Consider the following 20,799-nt stretch of genomic DNA (forward strand, 5'->3'; position numbering starts at 1 on the left):
TGAGTTCTTCCAGACTCCAATCCCTATTCTTTTGCACCGTCCATTGAGATCGATACCACATGTCCCAAGTTTCCGCTCTAAAACTTTACGTCATCAAACTACGCCTTTGTTTTGAATAGGCTTCTAGCGACCTCTAGCGGAAAAAAATATCAGAAATTGTACCTTTAATGCATGCTTGGTGAAAAAAAAAAAACATTTTGAATGGAAAGGAAAATCAGTTTAAACTGCATTTAGTCCCACAAAATATTAATTTACAGTTTTAAAAATACAAAAATGTGTAACCTTCTCTTTGAAAGTGCCTTTTTTTCAGTACGCTGCACATTATTCCAACACAAACTTCAACATCCTTTTCAGTTAAACTCCAGTTAGTTACACTGTGCATGTGCAATCTCTTTATCATCGTGCCTAGACCATAATACCACACTTATGTCAATGGGTTCCTATAGCAACCCTGACAGGCCTGTTTAGGGTCTCCCTGGTACTCTGCTTCGGCAGCTGTAGGTCATCAGAGAGCCCTGAAACCCACCTTTAACTGACCCGCCCCCCTTTTCAAACACCCTTCACCCCCTCATCTGACAATGTGGATTCCAAATATTGACCTTAAACTGTGCGAAAGCATAGTGTAGCGAGGGATGATTCTGTGGGCTCATACAGGCTATATTTATGGCCGCTCTGCACTGAAGGGTTCCTCATGGCAGCAGGATATATGCATGAGTGCACCCGGCTTGAAATTCTTTCCCTTTTTTTTACTCTCTGGGATTCATGCTGGAGCAAATGGATTTCTGCAGCCTTTTACTTTTTTTTCTCTTCTGCAGGCAAGACATTGTCATCTGGAAACATTTATTCTTTGATTCATGAAAGCCCCATATTGCATTTCTGCTGTCGCAAAGCTCAGAAAAACGGTTTTGTTGAAATGACAGAAACATAATCGATTGCTTTCACTTACAGCTGTCTGACAAATGTAAAGATGCTCAAAATATGTTTATTTAAACTCAAATAATGTACTTTTAAAACCTGGCTTCTGATATGCGTTGTACGCCAGACGCATGTTAACGGTTCATCATAAATGCATACTGTGTTTTATGTTATGTTGATGTTTCTTTTCGCTTTGATGGATCTAATGTCACCATGCCTGGCTACAATTACCCACAATCACCTTCACTGCTCACATCTCCTCTTAAGAGCCAGTGAAAGTTATACAGTGGTTGAGGATGAAAATTGCATTCATCAGTTTTTACTTGACTTCTTTGTTAAATAAAGATGTGGAAATGAAGTTTAGTGCTATATCACACTTTATATCATCAAACGTTTCTAATGCATATTTAAATCAACTAATAAATACTAATTGTTGAGGTGTTTATTTGCTAGTGTTAATGTACATTACTATATTTTCCTGAACCTAGAGCAACCCTTTATGATCTGATCTACTCTGTCCGGTTATTTTATTCTTCACAGATCTGAAGTGTCTAAAACATCCATCCCATTCATCGGTAAACCGGACAGACGGTATAATGGGGCAAGTCAGACTGCGCCACGCTGTTGTCTAGACACAGAGCAGGATCGGCGCTCACCGACGGGACGTGCAGAGACTGTGCCTGACACTAGTAAGACAAATATTCACATTACTCAAGCCTTTTTGAGACTCTGTTGGTCAACTTGTAAATAGCTGATACTTCCATTTTCAATGATATTTTATAAACTAAAAAAAATATAAATGGTAACCTAACGTTCAAAAGTCTGAGCTCAACCTTTTTTTTAAGGAATTAATACTATTATTCAATAAGGATACATTAAATTGATCGAAAATTACAATTACAGAAATGTTACAAGATTCCAGTTTTAACGAAATGCTGTTCTTTTGCACTTTCTGTTCATCAAAGAATGGTGATCGTTACATTTGTATCACATTTTCCACAAAAATATTAGGCAGCACATCTTATTTTAACATTGATGATAATAAGAAATGTTTTTTGAGCAACAAATCAGCATATTAAACTGATTTCAGAAGGGTCATGTGACAATGAAGACTTGAATACTGATGCTGAAAATTCAGCTTTGCATCACAGGAATTAATTACATTTTAAAATATATTGCAACAAAAGTTTATAATGTAATATAAATATATAATTTATATATATAATTTAAAATGTAATAATATTTAACAATATTACTGTTTTACTGTTTACTTTTTGATCAAATAAATGCAGCTTTGTGAGCATAAGAGACGTTTTAGATTATTAAAGAATTAAAGGTGCAATATGTAAGAATTTTGCAGTAAAATCTCCAAAAACCATTAGGCCAGTGTTATATATTTTGTGCACTTGAGTACTTACAATATCCCAAATGTTTCCAACTATTTGTAAATCGTGAGAAAATTGCAATTTTAACCAAGGCTCCGGGACGTGTGAGGAGTCACCTGACAATTGCATCATACCCGCGTTTCCCTCGGTTTCTGATTTTATTTTGTAGAAACCATGGAAACACCAAAGATGCTTTAATATATTACATGTTTTAATAGACCAGGGAACAACTGTTTTGAGATTTGAATTTCTAATTTTCTTGATTTTTTTTGCGAGTACCATGCTTTACCATGCCTCAGAGAAAAACACTATTTTGTGAAGTAGCTAACATAGCATAATCAGATGCAGCTTTATTTTTAGTAACAGTAATACAGCATTTTCTCTATCATACAATACGTTTTAAAATTAATTGTATGCCATTTATCAACACAAGCATCCAGCATTTAATATGATATTCTAAAATTGATGTAGCTAATCAACAAGTGTCTCACAGTAGCCACCGAGCGAACGCACAGAATAACGTTATAACATCATTTAAACACACTTAAATGTATCTAATATGATAACTTTTTTGTTAAGTGTATATAAACACTTGGTCCTGCTCTGCTTAATACTACAGTAACGTTAATAATCTCATCCATGAACATGATTTCTTCCCGAGTCCTATCCCAATTCTTTTCCACTGGCCGTTGAGGTAAAGACAACATTTCCCAAGATTCCGTGCTCAAACTTGGCATCATCAAGCTATGCCTTTGTTTTGAATAGGCCTCTAGCGACCTCTAGCGGACAGAAAATATTACATAGTGCACCTTTAAAGAATCTTATCAACCCCAAACTTACATCTGGTTACATCTAAATGATCTAGTTTTATTCAAGTAAAACAAAATTCTATTTTTATTTTGACACCTTGCTTCGAGTGTAATTAGATATTTCATGCATGTTTATGCTTACATAGTGGAGGAGCAGCTTTTCCGTTCAGTGGAAGGTCAGGCGGCGTCTGATGAAGAGGAAGAGAGATGGACCGGAGAACAGCAGAGACAAGTAGATGAGGTGAAGCGAATCCTCACCAGACTGTCCTGCTGTGGAGACAGGTACACCCACAACTGCTCTTGTACTGCTGTCTAGAATTATGTGACTCACTCTCAAAATCAAATGAGATCCAAAAATGCCAGGAATTAATAAATCACTCATAGGGAAACATTCTGAGAGGCTGTATTTTCCATCTAACTCATTTAGGTTATTCAATTGTTTTGTGTGCTCTCAGGTGTGATGAGAAAGCAGTGAAGAAGCTATTGTCTCATTTCGGCGACTCTCGCACAGAGGAGAGTCAGACGGCTGTGCTAGAGCTGCTGGAGAGGGTCACGCGACTCAACAAACAACTAGAACTGAAGGAGAGTCAGGCCAGGAGGGTGGAGATAGACACAGACCAGGTATGATCAGCTCGTGAGATAACATGATCTATTCAACACATAAATGGATATATCACTCAAGAATATGTCAAGAATACAGAAAATTCTGTCATCATTTCCTCACCTTTAAGACATTTCACCTTTAAGCGGATGTCTCTTTATCAGCTATGATAAAGAGACATCCGCTCTTGCAGTGCGTATTCGTGCGTTTTGGGGGTGGAGCAATGAAGGCGGTGGTGTGTTTGTTTGGTTTGATTTCAAATATCAACAGTGTTCAACAGCATTTCTCAGAAATCACTTACTGCACCTTTAATGAAGGTGGTCATTCAACTAACTTTACAAAGCCAGAAATATCTCTGTGTTTTTGGAAAAGAACATAGAGGTGAATTGACATAACAACTAAATATTTGGATTCATTTGAGCAGAATCACATTAAACACACATTGTAACCCAGCAGTTAAAATATTTAAAATACTTAATAAGACATTTTCATTCGTAGGGGCACAAGTTCATCCAAATAAACTCTTTTAAACACCTTACGTCACCCAACTAGGACTTTCTGTTCTGTTTTACTTTTACATTCATGGTTGCTTTGGGGTGCAGGAGTGTAAAATTAGATTACAAGGCACTTGCCCACTGAGCGGTTGTTATGAGAACGACGGGCTTCAAAGAAAAGCCACAGCTCTCACTCTCCCACCCAAGCAACCAGCCGAGTGTGTGTCAATGTGAGCAGCCAATCGCTGTCCCTTCCTGAGATGACCACAGCAATAAACCTCCAGGCCTTACACAATTACATGTACATCGAGCTGTTAGACACACCTCGGCTGCGATGCACCAGACGTGAACTATGTTGCTAGTGTTTTTAAAAAGGCCCCACACATATTCATGGAAAAATCTCCTGGAACATTCTGAGCATAACCAGTTTGGGGCGAGCATTAACGTGAGCACAGTCAGCAGATGTGGATTTTTGACATATGGTCAGACAGGCCAAAAACAAGCATATCTGAACTATTTCTGTCTGAGAAATTATGTGTCTCGGCTGAATTATGGGCTATCGGCACATCTGGCAAGGATTCTCCTAACCTGAAATTCATTGTGTGTTGGAGCTTTAGTGTTTAAATATGCGCAAGGTCAACGGTAAGTGTCGTGTGTCTGCAGATGAGGGACGCCCTGGTCCAGGAGCTACAGCAGAAGGCTGAGGAGACGGAGCTGCTCCACCTGGAGTTGCAGATGCTGGAGACAGAGCGGGTGCGTTTGTCTCTGGTGGAGGAGAAACTGATGGATGTGCTACAGCTTCTGCAGCAGCTGCGAGAGCTGGTCAGTCAAATGAAATCTCTAGGGAGTGAATCTGGAGGGATTTCAGACTCATCAGCCCACTCTTGCTGCTGTAAATGTTTACTAGCACAATAGAGATTCACACAATAGATGGGTGTTAATCCAGCAGATCCGATTTGCTGATGATCCTAAAATAATATTTGCCATGTCAGCAACACGGGAATATGATTATCATGCTTGGACACTGTTGTTCCCATATATACGGAAGAGGATTAGGGCCAAGCAATAATAAAAAAATAAAACCATCTCGAGATCAAAGTTGTTAAATTTAGAGAAAAAACGAGTTAAATTTCGAGAAAAGTCAAGATAAAATGTTGAGAATAAAGTCATTAAATTACGAGAAAAAGGTTGTTAGATTACGAGAACAAATTCATTAAATTATGAGAAAAAAGTCGTTAAATTTCGAGAAAAGTCCAGATAAAATGTTGAGAATAAAGTCATTAAATTACGAGAAAAAGGTTGTTAGATTACGAGAACAAATTCGTAAAATGATGAGAAAAAAGTCGTTACATTTTCGAGAAAAAAAATCAAGATAAAATGTTGAGAATAAAATCATTAAATTATGAGAAAAAAGTCGTTAAATTACGAAAACAAATTTGTAAAATTATGAGAAAAATTACGTTAAATTTCAAGAAAAAAGTCGAGATAAAATGTTGAGAATAAAGTCATTAAATTACGAGAAAAAAGTTGTTAAATTACGAGAACAAATACTTGTTCTCATAATTTAACGACCTTTTCTCATAATTTAACGAATTTGTTCTCGTAATCTAACAACCTTTTTCTCGTAATTTAATGACTTTATTCTCAACATTTTATCTGGACTTTTCTCGAAATTTAACGACTTTTTTCTCAATTTAACAAATTTAATCTCGAGATGGTTTTATTTTTTTATTATTGCTTGGCCCTAATCCTCTTCCGTACATATAAGTAGAGTATTTTGTGCAATTATTTTCAGTTTCTGTGATGTCAGGCTGGTTGAATACACTATTGATTTCATTTTTAATACTGACACATTAAATTAGGATTAACTGAGTATTTTCCAATTTTATTATAAATGATTTATATTTCTTTTATAAATGTATTAATTAAATTATTTTATTTGTGTTTGGTGGTGTGGCAAAAGGGATTTGAACAAACCCCTAAAAATTATGTATATAAATATTAAAATTGCCCCTCATAATATTAATCAGGAATTTTATTATTATTATTATGAAACAGTATTTTGCCATTTAATTACCTTTTTTTTACATTTATGATGTAAAAATGTTGTTTTTATTGTAGAACGTCTCGAGAAGATCTTTAGGAAAGATTTTACTCAGCACATTGGAGTCCTGCAGTGATCCTCAGCATGGTAAGAGACACAATAACTTTTAACTTGCCAGCTTTGCTCTTATAAAACCTTTACCGTTTACCAGGCTTGGTGTGCAATGAAAATGTGTCTGGAGCATTAGATATACAGTGTGCTACAAATGTCCCCGACCACTTTAAATATCAGGGATTGTTTGTTGGGATTTAAAGAAAAAAAAAAGTTATGTAAAATGAATGAAATATGGAAGATTCTACACTAATGGTAAGTCACAAATCAAACTCAAATTTATGACATTGATCTTTCTTGATGTTATTAACTAAAACCATAACTTTTTTGTTATGTATATATTAAATATATATATACAGCTATGGAAAAAATTAAGAGACCACTTAACATTGATTTCTGAACATGAGCACTTAACGGCTGCTGATGGCCTGGAGCTCGCATCTCAGAAAATGTATAAACAAATTATAAATGAGTCCATATTTCAGGTCTAAACAACTACATTCTCACCTAAAAAACTGTTCATGGTACCACAAGTGTAGTATTTGTAAAAAATGTGGATTTGCTCGGCCTCCATGACAGTCGCATCAAGCGGAGTGATAGTCGCGTCAGGGAGTGCTGTTATCACTAGAATATTGCACGACTCTCAGCCAATCAGATATATATGGGCTTGACATTAACACCCGCCAAATGCGGGTAGATTTCAGCTGTGGCGGGTACTCCCACCAGCCACTCCCACTAGCCACTTTGGCGGGATACTTTAGCCTACAGCCAAATGAAAAATAGCCAAGATCGTCGTATCACAAAATTACAATTCAGTCACAATTCTTTATCGATTAACTTGCGGTTAGTGAAGGCGGGATAGGCGGAATCGCGCTGAATGACACAACAGAAGCGCTCGCGTGCGCGCTCTCTGTCGCGCGCGATCAGTTCTCCTTGCGCCTGAATACACGCACACACAGATGTCAAAATGCATCGTGTGGAGTATCTCGCGTGAATACAGTCGGCTATGGCTTACGGCTAAGTGGGTAAAAACTGGATATGTGTCAGTATATGACGTCCATGCATTCAGCAGCCCCCAAATAAATACCTGTCTGTCATTAATGTTAATCAAACATCAAAAAATTTTAAATAAATGTATACATGTATGCTAAATAAACATATGTAGGCTATCTGAAAAAAAAAAAATATATATATATTTTTAAATTACTATTTGTAATTTGCTTCTTTGTTCTTTTTACATAGCCTAACAAAAATAACTATACATAGGCCTACCTGATATATACAATGTATAGTCTTGATTTGGGTGGTCAATCTGCATTTGTAAGTTTGAAAGGGATTTAAATCTTGTAAATCAAGTAAAATGACTCAAAATCAAGTAATTTAAGCATGCCAGTCAACTTTCATCATATAAAATGTAATTTCCCTAGCAGCAAAATTGTGGCCAGTGAAAATGCTGAGTGGCTAGTAACTTTGGAAAACCACTAGCCACATTGGCTGGTGAGCAAAAAAGTTAATGTCAAGCCCTGATATATATATATATATATATATATATATATATATATATATATATATATATATATATATATATATACACTATATATAGTTTCAATTCAAATCATATCAAACTGTTCTTTTTAAAACGAACTTTTCAACTCATACTGTTTTTTTATTTCGCTGATAATTCATAATGAAAAAATTGATGGAACTGAAAGATTACCACATACATACATCTAAAACTCAATGTCTCTATAACTGATTTGCAGGGAAAGCACATATCTTGGAGGTGCTCAACGCTCTTTGTCATGAGCTGGCTGCGTGTGAGATCCTCTCTAATGGCGAGACGATACAGAGAGCAGAGAGTCACCAGTCTCTCACCAACTCTCTGCTCATCTCCTGCTAGACATTACTGCCACCTGATGGCCACAGGGTGCTACAGACTCTTCTGAAAGGAACTTTAACTGGCCATGATGGAAAATGGGACCAAAATTAACCAAAATTAGCCATGTATTTTTCTTCATGTGTTTATATTTCTGTGTATAGTTGTGTAAATCATTTAGCTTGTTATCATTTATAATGAAACATGATGTGACACATTTTGAAGCATTTAAAGCTACTTTTCCTTTTGCAATATATTGTTGGTCAGTATTATCTTAAAATACATGCACATTATTCAGTGGTGTTCATTACAGCTTCATGTGTCATGTGGTACACAGGTATAGGAACACCTAGTTGAAAACCACTCAGGTATAGACAGTGTTAGAGAAAGTTACTTTTAAAAGAAATGCATTACAATATTGCGTTACTCCCTAAAAAAACTTAATTTTGTTAGTTACTTTTTATGGAAAGTAATGTGTTAATCTTCACTCTTCAACAATAAAAAAAAAAATTAAACAAATGAGTTCAGGATTTCTCTCAACATGCAGACAGGAGAGCTGTCAGACAATAAATGGGAAATCAAAGTAACTTGTGTTACTTATTTGAAAAAGTAACTCCGATATTGTGTTGTAAATTTAAAAGTAATGCTTTACTTCACTAGTTACTTGGAAAAAAGTAATCTAATTACGTAACTCGCGTTACTTGTAATGTGTTACTCCCAACGCTGGGTATAGACTATGTGATGCTCATAATAACGACTAAAGACTAGTTCAAGGGAAAACATACTGGGTGCATTTAACAGTTACAGATGTTACACAACTTCCTCCATATCGCAAATATAGACTGCCTAGCTGTTAAGGACTGAACATATGCATCTTTCATTGTTTCAAAATACAGAAACATTTGCAGCTCAATTTAATTGTAACTGTTTTAATTGTCTTTAGCACTTCTGAGCAGTTTTGTTGCTCTTTATGGACTTTATTCATGATTTGCATGAAACAAAATATATAGCTTACTGTATGTCTCATAATTGTCAGTGTCTGTTCCTCTGTCCCATCTTACAAATATTTGTTGCTATTTTTGTTAAGCTACAGTAAAGATTCCCACTAGGTTTGTCAGATGAGTACTGAAGGAAACATAAAATGTGTTTTTTTTTTTTTTTTTTTCCCTAGATGAACTTTGTGAGGTTCACATAAGGTACTGGACAATATATCATCGGTGCTTATATGTCTGGAAATTAAAAACATAACACATCATAATCATTTCGTACAATGATTTATACACACACTTGTTTTTCAAACATTTCAAACATACATAGACATACATATTTCAGTTTTTTGTTTTGTTTTTTTGGTTTCAAAACATCTAAAAAGTCTCAGTTTGTTTTTCTTTAAATAAAGCTGAAATAATTAAATCTATAGCATAAAATCAATATAAAAAAGGTTGAGAAAAAAACATGCAAAGTAGGGCATCACGATCCTCTCATCTGAGATTTAACAGAAGGCATACAGCTCGTATGGTGACACAGGAGGAAAAAAAACAAGTATAAAGGAGAATATAATTATGTACTATAATTGTTGTCCTCTTAGATGTTTTAATTGTGCAAAAAAAGCATTTTATTCGCATCTACTAAAGATTATGTGAGGCTGACTGCAGAATACTGTATGCCAAAAGATGTTCTTCTGGCTCACACGTGTACAGTACAGATCAATGTGGCTTTTGACTACAGTTACCGTCAGGCGATATCTTTATTCTACAATAAATGAATGATGAGTTATTTTTACACAGGAGCCCAGAAATAAACACAGGCTCATAAAGGCTTCAGAAATCCTCTGATAGTTCAAATAATTTTTATAATTACACTTTTGGAGCCATTGGTCTCCCTACCGTTTTGTTTTGAGAACCACAGAATGGACCTAACAGGAAATTTGATGAGAATTACGCTGCATCTTGATTAATTACTTGGTTTAAATAAGCACTTAATTCTGAAGTAAGATTTTACAATCTTACACCAGCACCACTAAGGTCTGGTAATTACTACGAGCAAACAGACAGTAAATTAATCCTAAAAAAAAAAAAAAAAAAAAAAAACCACACACACCTATTTACAGCAATATGTGTTACTAATTATTTGACATAACGGCCTAAAAGTAATAAAATGCAAGGGGAAAAGAGCTACTAGGCCCAAATACAAAGTATAAACAGTGTAATACCTATGCTGAGCTTATAAAGGAAAACAACTAAGTTTGAAATGGGTCAAAGGGTCAGAATAGTGTTTACAGTAGTGCTGTGGTTTGCACTGTAGTGTCACATAGACAAGAATCAACGGTTTTATTTAGATTCATACCAGCAAGGGAGGAGCAGTGATGATGGAGAGAGAAAGAAGGGGTACGTTTGGGTGAGCCTGCTTCCTGTTGCCGTCTTTCCCTCTCTCTGCTATCCCTCCCTCAAAGGTCGAGTGGCCTGCTTAGCAACCAAAGGTCTCCTGGGAGGCGTAAACCATGTAGAGGAAGCCATCTTCATCTCGCTCTTGTTCGTAGATCTCAGAAATGGGGGTGGACACGCTGACCATGCTGTGCTGATTGACAAGAAGGAAAAAGGCCTGGGTGGGGTTGAGCTGCAGTCTACGCCTGGAAAAGAGAATCGATTTGATAACTGATTATAATGACAAAACATGCACATTCAAGTCAAATTAAAGGGATTTTCTGGGTTCAGTACAAGTTCAGCTCAATCATACTATTGATTACCACAAAAATAAAATTGCACTTGTCCTGACTTTTCTTTAAAAAAAAAAACCTCAATAAAAGTGAATGGGGCCAGTTTGTAACTGTTAAAATACCCTCTGTTTCAAGTGTATAGCCATAAGCAATATGCGTAATACCCTGATTTTAGTATTAAAAAATCATTTACTAAATTTGTGTAAAGTTATAACCTATTTTGCAATTTCATTGCCATAAAAACCCTAAAACGACTGTATAACTTATGATTTAAACATCTCAAATGATACACAAGTTTTAAAAATAATAAACACATCTGTTTTTACATTTTTATATTTTTATTTGGTAATCAATATTATACCACAAAATTCTGTCCATTGAGCTTAAACTCACCATTGCAGTAACTCATAATGTAATAACTGCACACAATGTAATAAGTATTACATTATTATTGTAATAAAAATGTTCACAATGTAATAATTTTCTCAAAATGTATCCAATCTGGTGGATCTTGTAAGCAGGTTGAGACTGTATTTAGATTATTAAAGGTGTCCAAGAATGCTTTTTCACAAGATGTAATATAAGTCTAAGGTGTCTCCTGAATGTGTCTGTGAAGTTTCAGCTCAAAATACCCCATAGATTTTTTTTAATAATTTTTTTTAACTGCCTATTTTGGGGCATCATTAACTATACACTGATTTTGGCAGCGCGCCGCCCCTTTAATTCGCCTGCTCCCTGCCACACGAGCTCTCGACTATATTACAGTGCATTTACAAAGTTCACACAGCTAATATAACCCTCAAATGGATCTTTACAAGATGTTCGTCATGCATGCTGTATGCATGCTTCGAATTATGTGAGTAAAGTATTTATTTTGATGTTTGTGTTTGATTCCATATGAGTTTGAGGCTGTGCTCTGTGGCTAACGGCTAATGCTACACTGTTGGAGAGATTTATAAAGAATGAAGTTGTGTTTATGAATTATACAGACTGCAAGTGTTTAAAAATGAAAATAGCGACGGCTCTTGTCTCCGTGAATACAGTAATGGTGAATACACAATGGTGAATACACGATGGTAACTTTAACCACATTTAACAGTACATTAGCAACATGCTAATGAAACATTTAGAAAGACAATTTACAAATATCACTAAAAATATCATGTTATCATGGATCATGTCAGTTATTATTGCTCCATCTGCCATTTTTTGCTGTTGTTCTTGCTGGCTTACCTTGTCTGTGCACAGATCCAGACGTTAATACTGCCTTTCCTTGTCTAATGCCTTGAACAACGGCTGGCATTATGCAAATATTGGGGTCATACATAATTATGATCCCGACTGTTACATAACAGTCTGTGTTATGTTGAGATCCGCGTGTTTTCCGGAAGTCTTTTAAACAAATGAGATTTACATAAGAAGAAGGAAGCAATGGGGTTTGAAACTCAATGTATGTCATTTCCATTTCCATGTTTCATGCCGAGGTAAATTATAATTTTGATTCTAGGGCACCTTTAAAATGTACTGTAAAGGAATACCAATGCTTTACGTTTAATAAAAATATAATAATAATAATTTCATGAATATTTAAATCTGCTGCATTTTGTAGGTAGTTTAAGACTGGATTCAGATTTTTAATTCATTTTTGGTGAGTTCATAATGTAATACATTTCTCATAATGTAAAAATTGTTATTACAATATGAGCTCAAGATTTTATTGCATTTTGAGAAAATGATTATATTATGAACATTTTATGACAATAATAATGTAATACTTATTACATTATGTGCAGTTTTTACATTGAGTTGCTACACAAACCATGAAATCAAAATTGACAAAATTCTTTTTTTTTTTTTTTGAATATTGAGGTATTTATTAAATGATTTATCCGTGCATATCTTTTTTTTCTTTTTTTCATGTGCCTTCATAATCTTTAATCAAAATAACTTCCCCTCCCTCTTACAGTGACATCTCTTCTCTTCCCTGATGACTTATTTACTGAGGGCGGGACAACCTGTCAATCACACGAGATCACAGCAATCGATCCAAGTCCCACCCTACATTTTTCAGAAGCTGTTTGACTTGAATATACGTCACAACAGAGAAGACTACACATTTGTAACTTTTACTTGTATTGAACCCAGAATATTCTTATCATTCATATTCACATATTTTTTATTTAGTTTTTTAATAAACGTGATGCTAGTGCAGCAGAAATTTCACACTTCACCTTTAAACTCTTATTATAACTTAATCATTATTTCTGATTAAGTCTGAACTATAAATAAAGAAGTCATGACTTGTAGCCAAGGATTATGAAGTATGATAGGCAGCATGGGTCCAACTAAACATTCTCAGTCTGATCATCTGACTGAGCCTGTGTTAAAATACCTGGAAGGCAACACTGAGCTGTAAGCTTATCTCTGAAGGATAGTTTAGCTCACTAGAGTCTTGTTTTAAAAATAATAAAACACAAAGGATATACACTACAAAGAATGTGGATGTTGTGTAATGATTGAAAAACAGTTTTCAAGTTTGAACAGTTTAAAAGCATTCATAGCAGTCCCCTGTAGATGACGAGGTCAGCGGACACTCTAAATTGGCACACCATTGCATTCTCCTCCCCCACCCTGCGTCAAACCCCCACCAGACGAGTAAACAAACCAGATGAGGCTGAAACACACGGGACTCACGGTGCTCAAAGTGACTTGTACATGGTCAAAAAAACTGTCAATGATATCAAATGAAAGGCAAGAATCTACACTCAACAACCTGGTTTAAAAAAATTCAACAAGTAAAAAAAAAGCATTTTTTAAGACCCAAAATTGGGCTCTGGATATTATGTTTACCTGATTATCTTTACCAGCTCACTCATGTTAACATGGTCAGGGACAAGGAACTTTGTCTTGTCCAAGACGGGAAGTTGCTTTTCCCCCTTATATCTCTCAATGATCACCTGTAAGAAAAAATATTAACAAGACAAATTGATACAGTGTTTTGACAGTCTTGAAGCAGTCTTCCCAGCAGTGCTTCCCAACCTTTTTTACTCTAAGGGCCCAATTGTTTACAACAATATTCAATCCAACAATATCTAAGACTTTTCCAGTTGTTAGATAAAATATTTAAGAGTTGGGTTTAACTAGAAAAAAAATGATATTCATTATAAAAATGTCCATGGAGTTTTAAGATTTTATTCATTTACATGAATTTCACATGTTTTCCTTAAATATCCATGTTTCCCAAGACCAGTGGGATAGTGGTTCTTCAAAGGGGGCAAATTAAAATAAGAATTATATTGATTCTGAGTTGTTTTAGTTTATTTTATAATATCGTCTTATTTAAAATAATTTTAAGTCATCTTGAGGCCCCATTTGAAGTTAAAAACCACTAGTGTAGAGTAATAAATCTTGGCATCTTAAAAGAAATCTCAAGTTGACATGCAAAAGTAATATCTTGAAAGCAATAATGCTAATTCAGTCTTAATTCTTTTATGACATCCAACAGACAAAAGAGTTTCTCACTGGAATTTTATTGGGATGCTGCTCTCGTATCTGCTGCACTTCCTTGCAACGATCAGCTGAAAAACAAGAAGAAAAAAAGTTTGTTATGCTCGTTTAGACAGTAAGCAGTAATGTGGACTGTTAACCACATTTAACAGTCTAATTATAACACATAGGCCTGGTTTCACAGACAGGGCTTAGATTAAGCCAGGATTAGACCTTTTCGATTAGGACTTCTAAGTAGCTTTTATAAACGTGCCTTAGAAAAAAACACTACTATTGTGTATCTTGACACAAAACATATCTTAAAATATGTCAGTGCAAATTGCTTTCATTTAAAACAGCTCAAACATGCATTCTAGTCTTGGACTAATCTTAAGCCTTGTCTGTGAAACTGAGGATAGGATGTGTTTATGTAACTGAAAGCACATGAGTGACATGACTGTAGCCCTCCCTCATTCCTCAAAACACTACAGTCACTGCATTAGCATTACTTATTGAAAACCTGATTTGCAGAAACATGCAATTAACATTACTGATGCATAGGAAACAAATAAGGATTGATAATTGCTGATGTGTTGTTACCTTGCTGTTTGACACCCTATTCTACAAACTTATTCCACCATGATACTGATAATATGTAGATATGAAACTCATTCTTCTCAAAGAGTTTAATATCTAACTTCAGATATAGCATTGCTCTGAAACCAGAACCACACAATTAATCTCACAAGATATTAGTACTTTTATTATATCTGGAGTGACCCGACTGTATTTGAGAAGTCAAATGAACTGTCCTTCTTTTCCTACGTGCATGTTTGGGAAAATCCAATCAACATTGGGGATAACACATGCATGTCAAATGCTAAAACACTCAAACCGGCTTGCTCATTATGGTAACGTTAGAGTAACAGCCCCATCAATGTGTCATCTTAACTGATCCCATGTCAGGGTCATGTCAATTACATAATCCCAAAGGTTGGACAAATATGAGAGCGTATACAGAACACATTGACCGGGACACTTGCAGATATGTTTAAAACAGCAGATCTATGTTGTTTGTTATGTTTAGGAAGATTATGCAAGGGTTTTATGCTCCTCCCTCCCTCCCTCCCTCCCCACACCCTGTCCTCAGTCTGGACTATAAGAAAGAGCTCAAATTACAGCATCACTTCACCAATATATGTCTTGTCCATCCATTTCTTTAATGTTGCTATTTAACTATTTATATTCATAAATGGACTGCTTGGTTTATTTAATATCACCTGTTATACAATAATACTTGTATCATTGTGAAAAAAGAAAAAAAAATGTATTATAAATGTTCATTTTAAATTTTGATCTTCCCAAAAGCTGGATGGCAGTTCAAATGTGGAAAGGACAACACAGAAATATAAATATATGATCTTTAACAAATAAGCTAACGTTAAATCAACTGTGGTTTAAAGCTCTTGTTGTTATTTGAACAGGAGGCCTTTAGGCCAGGCTTTTTCACTGGATAATAACTGACCCCTGTCGTTTTGGTTAAAAACCGTTGTTTAAACTTATATCAATCACTAAATATCGCTAAAATCGCTTCATTGAGCATTTAAAGCCTTATAGAAAAATTGTAAACACTGTGTCACAAAGCTGCTAGCAGGCTAGGTACGAAAACAAACCTGATAAACAAACACACTTGTGCTGACACAGCACGAATAAAACTCATCTTACCAAAGCTCCGTCTCTGTTTGAAGGGTCTGTCAGACGGCATAACTGGACTTGAATGTGGTAAAAAGGAGCTATTAAATGTTGAATTCTCGGTCGACTTCGCTTCTTTTCGAGCTCCTGACTCACTGTAAGCAAAACAGCTCGAGACAATGTACTAAAGTTCGTGATGTCATAGCAGGATTTAAAGGGACAGGACCCAGTTTAAGTATAGGCCTGCAATAACAATATAGTTACAAATTTTCTTATCCTAATCTTGTAAATTAACATTTTATAACTATAGTGTATTTTAGTAACCCCTTATAATTGATGTAATTAAGTTTTTTTTTTTTGTTTTGTTTTTTTTTACATTATACACAGATCAGTAGTTCATGTACAATCAAATCTAAACATTGTGTTTTAAATTATGGCAAACTGAAGAGCACTCTTTCCATTTCATATGAAAATACATAGGCAAAAAGTAAATAAAAGGAAATGCATTGTTGATTTATTGTCCTTTTTAGCATACACAAACAAGTACAGTATGTTATAGTGTCATGTTGATGCATATAGATGATGAACAGCTCGGGTACTTGCAAAAGAGTGAATATGAGATAACAATAAATTACAGAATAAAGGCAAATTATTGGAATGGTAAGCAAGATCAGTACAAACCTAATATTTATAATGAGATGGAAGCGACTTCCTTTAAATGTAACTGTTACTACATAAACTTCACTTTACTGGAACATATGAAATGAAACACTTTTGGCCATTATTTAGAAAACAAAATACTATGGCAATACTACTATGAGGAATTCAGGACTACTCTGTAGGATTTTGAATGACGATCAGGAAATAGTCCTTGTCTGTGAAGAGAACAGAATTAAATGCATTACTTATGTATGATCATAGTCAGTTTATTTCAGATAAACACCAGATGCATATTTGGCTTTTTGCAGACAGGCAGCAAAAATACAATATTATGACATATTCAACTCTCATCTGTTTAGGTTTTATTTACAAAATTATCTCAACTTAGCATTTTTAGACCCAGTATTTGTTTTAGAAATGCAATTTAATATATGAATCCATAATTTTTCCCTCAACATTGAGTGATTCCATACTTTTTCTCTCTACTTGATCTGGAAAAAACATGCATTAATAAAAAAAATTGTATTCGAACTAGTCTGAGGTATGTTTCATGAAGCCAGAATGTTTGAAACCTTACTTGTGTCATATCTGTGATTTGTTTATTTGCTATAAAGTAAAAAATGTAGGTGAACATCCATCCAAGTGTGGTGATTCCATAATTTTACCAGGGGTTGTATATTATAATATTAAAGGGTTAATTCACCCAAAAATGAAAATTATCCCATAATTTACTCACCTTCAAGCCATCTTAGGTGTATATGACTTTATTCTTTCAGTCAAGCAAAATCAGAGTTATATTAAAACATATTCTGGCTCTTCCAAGCTTTATATAATGGGAGAGAAATGTTGGAGGAGCTTGAGTTTGTACTCTCACCTAAGCTTACGCTATTCCTACATCCTACTTCATACACTGGAACTTTACTCTTTCTTGAATGCACAGATGGACATTAGCAAAAGCTAGTGATTATAGTCTATAAAGTTTTAAATATGGATATTTTTCTTACAAAAACCCATTGTTGCGCTTCCGAAAGCCTTTATTAACCCCCTGCAGCCGTATGGATTACATTTATGATGGATGGATGTGCTTTTTTGGGCTTCATCTTTAACATCTTGCTTACACAATCTCAAAATATGGATGGCTCAAAACTACTTAAAGTTGAATATGGAAAAAAATTAAATTCTGCTAGTAGGCCCTAAATCCCTTGATCTCACCCAACATGACTTTTCTATTAACAGTGACGGTGTTCTGATTCAACCCTCTTCCACTATACGAAACCTTGGTGTCTTGTTTGATTCTAGGCGATGTTTTGAACCCATATCAATCGGCTTGTCAAGTCCTGTTTCTTCCATCTTTGCAACATTGTCCGTTTAAGACCTTCACTAAATTTCAAAGATGCGGAAGCTGTTGTTCATGCTTTTACAACTTCACGTCTTGATTATTGCAACTACTTGTTTTATGGTCTACCCAAAAAAGTCATAGATCACTTGCAGTTCATTCAGAATTAAGCAGCTCGTGTCCTCACTTTTACCAAAAAATCTGCTCACATCACCCCTGTCTTACAGCAACTACATCGGCTCCCTGTTAGTTACTGCATCCAGTTTAAGATTCTTGCTCTAGTTTTCAAGGCTCATCATGGTTTAGCACCTTCTTATCTCTCCGAATTGATTATCCCCCATGTCCCTGCCTGTACTCTGAGATTGAGCTCTGAAAACTTGCTTGCAGTACCCAAGTTTTGTCTATTTAATGTGGGTGGTAGGGCTTTCAGCATATCAGCTTCTAAGCTCTGGAACAAACTATTCAAGTTATCTAGCAACTTCATGTAAAGCGTCCTTGGGTTCTTGAAAGGTGCTAAATAAATAAAACATTATTATAATTATTATTCAAAATCTATTCACTCCCATTATAAGACTTGGAAGAGCCATAATATTTTTTAATATAACTCCAATTATGTTTGACTGAAAGAAGTCATATAGACCTAGGATGGCTTGTTGAGGGTGAGTAAATTATGGGATAATTTAGATTTTGGGGTGAACTAACCCTTTAACATTATAATATATTAACTATAATATATTATTAAAAAGTACTGGGGCTGTTGATATAGTCAGGAAAAATGTTTACATCTCAAATATCATCTTTTTAGAATTTTAATCAAGTTGTATTGTTTTAATATAATAATAATGGTCCCACTTTATATTAGGTGTCTTTAACTACACTGTACTAACATTTAAATTAATTATTTGATACAATGCACTTATTGTGTACATACATGTTTTTCCATTGTACATATATTTTTAAAAATGCCTGCATGTTGTGTATATGATTATATATGTATATTTACACATATTTTCTTTTGACTGTTTTGTTGTGATTTTGAAATGCCTTGTAATAATATTGTTCAATAATGTTGTTCTTTTTCTTTCAATAAACATTTGATCCTGCTGAAAATACCTGCATGAAACTGCATCTATAATTACACTGTTGACCCTTCCCTTAACCCACCCAACCCATACCACCAAACCTGTCACTAGCCTTACCCGTATCCCCTTCTCAACAGAAGCAAATGTCTTTTGCAATACAATACAATAAGTATATTGTACTTATTTTTTTTGACGCAAGTACATATTATTTTATGACTCCTAATATAAAGTTTGACCATATTATATATCAATTGAAATAATAAAAAGTCAACAAGCCCCCTGTTTGAGAACCACTGCACTAACCTAAATAACTTAGCATTACATAAGTGTACTTCTCTTTACCTGGGGCAATCATGATCTCATTCTTCTTTGATCGAACTCTAAGAAAGGTGAGATCATTCTGAGGGTCGATGTCCCTCACTATTCCTCGAGCTTTCATGAGCAACTGGTGGATATTACCAGCATACTGAACTGTGCTTGCGTTGTCAAGGGTGCTTTTAATGGGGATGCCTATTAAAAGAGAGCACATAGGGAAAACTGCAGATACAACAACAAAGATCTCTTTGTTTTATCAGTTTCATGCTACTGCTGAAGCACATGACAACCAAACTAAAATATGTAATAACAGCTGCAACATTTCTCATTTGCCAGATACCTTCTGCATTAACAATGATGATTCCTTGTACTCCTTTCTGATTCTGGAGCCTTTTCATCGTCTCCTCCACCTCAGCCTGCAACATAAACGCTTAATGGATTAAAACAGCCAAATTAACAGTAAAAGCAGCTGTATGTCATTGCTTAATATCTAATATTCTTCGGAACAGCCGCTCTGTGAAATCCCTAAATAAATCTGCGGGGGGGAAAATACATATTTGGCATTGTTTATTTTATTTACTCGAGCAGTATTTGGCTACTTTAAGGGCCATCTCGTGAATGACAACGCCCTGCAGTCAATGTTAGCCGCAAAAAAAACTTAACCGAGACAAAAACAAGCTAACAAACATGTATTTTCAAATATAAGCACTTATTATCAAGAATAAGTGGTGAAATATACTTGCCATTATGAAGGTAAGTCGGTGTTTTCGTTGCTATGATTGATGATGCAAACTCCGGAACAAGAAACATGCAGTATGTGAACGGTCGGTTATGGGTTACTGCCATCTGCTGGACTGGATGAAAGCAGGTCACCGTAACAGTGAGTTCTAAGACGTTTCATATTGTAGCAAAAAGGTATTTTATTTTACTACAAAGTTGAAACTAGCGCTTTTAGATCTATTATTATACAGTATAATTTGAGGTTAACACGAAAATACATGCATCCTTGGGAGACATGTTCTTTTTCGCTATAAGGATGTTTTCCACTATAATGTAGCTAGCTAGCAAACAAACAAAAAACTGTGGTGGCTTCTTAGGAAGCTCTTCAGTCTTTAAACATGTTAAGTAGATATGTTTATTTGATATATTTTATATTAAAAGGGTCTAGCATCCTCCCTAGTTTCCATAAGTGGGTCAAAAAATGTAAATAATATGAAATAAAAACATTTTAAACTTCATTTTAGAGTACATTGCCCACAGTTACATGACAGATGGAA

The 20,799-nt window shown here is 35.0% G+C and overlaps 4 protein-coding genes across 5 annotated transcripts in view; 1 reads left to right on the plus strand and 3 right to left on the minus strand.

Moving 5' to 3' along the window:
- Positions 1 to 3,380, minus strand: part of cfap92 (cilia and flagella associated protein 92 (putative)) — a 35,245-nt gene extending 31,865 nt beyond the window's left edge. The window contains exon 1 of the mRNA XM_067388063.1: positions 3,252 to 3,380. The gene's annotated coding sequence lies outside the window, so the exon portion shown is untranslated. The remainder of the gene's footprint in view (positions 1 to 3,251) is intronic.
- The window catches only part of efcc1 (EF-hand and coiled-coil domain containing 1), a 28,532-nt gene extending 19,778 nt beyond the window's left edge, over positions 1 to 8,754 (plus strand). Inside the window, exons 3-8 of one of the 2 annotated variants that reach the window (XM_067388067.1) lie at positions 1,456 to 1,604; positions 3,256 to 3,391; positions 3,565 to 3,730; positions 4,868 to 5,026; positions 6,326 to 6,395; positions 8,123 to 8,754. In XM_067388067.1, coding sequence (XP_067244168.1) covers positions 1,456 to 1,604; positions 3,256 to 3,391; positions 3,565 to 3,730; positions 4,868 to 5,026; positions 6,326 to 6,395; positions 8,123 to 8,259 — 817 coding nt within the window. In that variant the 3' untranslated portion in view covers positions 8,260 to 8,754. The remainder of the gene's footprint in view (positions 1 to 1,455; positions 1,605 to 3,255; positions 3,392 to 3,564; positions 3,731 to 4,867; positions 5,027 to 6,325; positions 6,396 to 8,122) is intronic. The other variant, XM_067388068.1, reaches the window with a different exon arrangement.
- An 823-nt stretch (positions 8,755 to 9,577) lies between these two features.
- Positions 9,578 to 16,319, minus strand: map1lc3a (microtubule-associated protein 1 light chain 3 alpha). The gene is made up of 4 exons (XM_067388071.1): positions 16,163 to 16,319; positions 14,474 to 14,529; positions 13,802 to 13,908; positions 9,578 to 10,864 (listed from the first exon to the last, which is right to left on the minus strand). The coding sequence occupies exons 1-4, from the start codon at positions 16,200 to 16,202 to the stop codon at positions 10,702 to 10,704; spliced, it is 366 nt and encodes a 121-aa protein (XP_067244172.1). The 5' UTR covers positions 16,203 to 16,319; the 3' UTR covers positions 9,578 to 10,701.
- A 295-nt stretch (positions 16,320 to 16,614) lies between these two features.
- dynlrb1 (dynein, light chain, roadblock-type 1) lies at positions 16,615 to 20,345 on the minus strand. Its single transcript, XM_067387258.1, has 4 exons — positions 20,266 to 20,345; positions 19,863 to 19,938; positions 19,550 to 19,717; positions 16,615 to 17,004 (listed from the first exon to the last, which is right to left on the minus strand). The coding sequence occupies exons 1-4, from the start codon at positions 20,266 to 20,268 to the stop codon at positions 16,961 to 16,963; spliced, it is 291 nt and encodes a 96-aa protein (XP_067243359.1). The 5' UTR covers positions 20,269 to 20,345; the 3' UTR covers positions 16,615 to 16,960.
- Positions 20,346 to 20,799: the final 454 nt, after the last annotated feature.

Source organism: Chanodichthys erythropterus, chromosome 6 (assembly GCF_024489055.1).
Source record: "Chanodichthys erythropterus isolate Z2021 chromosome 6, ASM2448905v1, whole genome shotgun sequence".
Taxonomy (NCBI): Eukaryota; Metazoa; Chordata; class Actinopteri; order Cypriniformes; family Xenocyprididae; genus Chanodichthys; species Chanodichthys erythropterus.

Bases quoted from the DNA above. Each gene is read 5' to 3' on its own strand.
- map1lc3a (XM_067388071.1), bottom strand. From the start codon at position 16,202: ATGCCGTCTGACAGACCCTTCAAACAGAGACGGAGCTTTG. The intron at 14,530-16,162 runs GTAAGATGAGTT...CTTGTTTTTCAG, and splicing joins CAAACAGAGACGGAGCTTTG to CTGATCGTTGCAAGGAAGTG. The intron at 13,909-14,473 runs GTGAGAAACTCT...TTTTTCTTACAG, and splicing joins AGCATCCCAATAAAATTCCA to GTGATCATTGAGAGATATAA.
- dynlrb1 (XM_067387258.1), bottom strand. The intron at 19,718-19,862 runs GTATCTGGCAAA...CTCTTTTAATAG, and splicing joins CATCATTGTTAATGCAGAAG to GCATCCCCATTAAAAGCACC. The intron at 17,005-19,549 runs GTAAAGAGAAGT...TTCTCTTCACAG, and splicing joins TGAGATCATGATTGCCCCAG to ACAAGGACTATTTCCTGATC.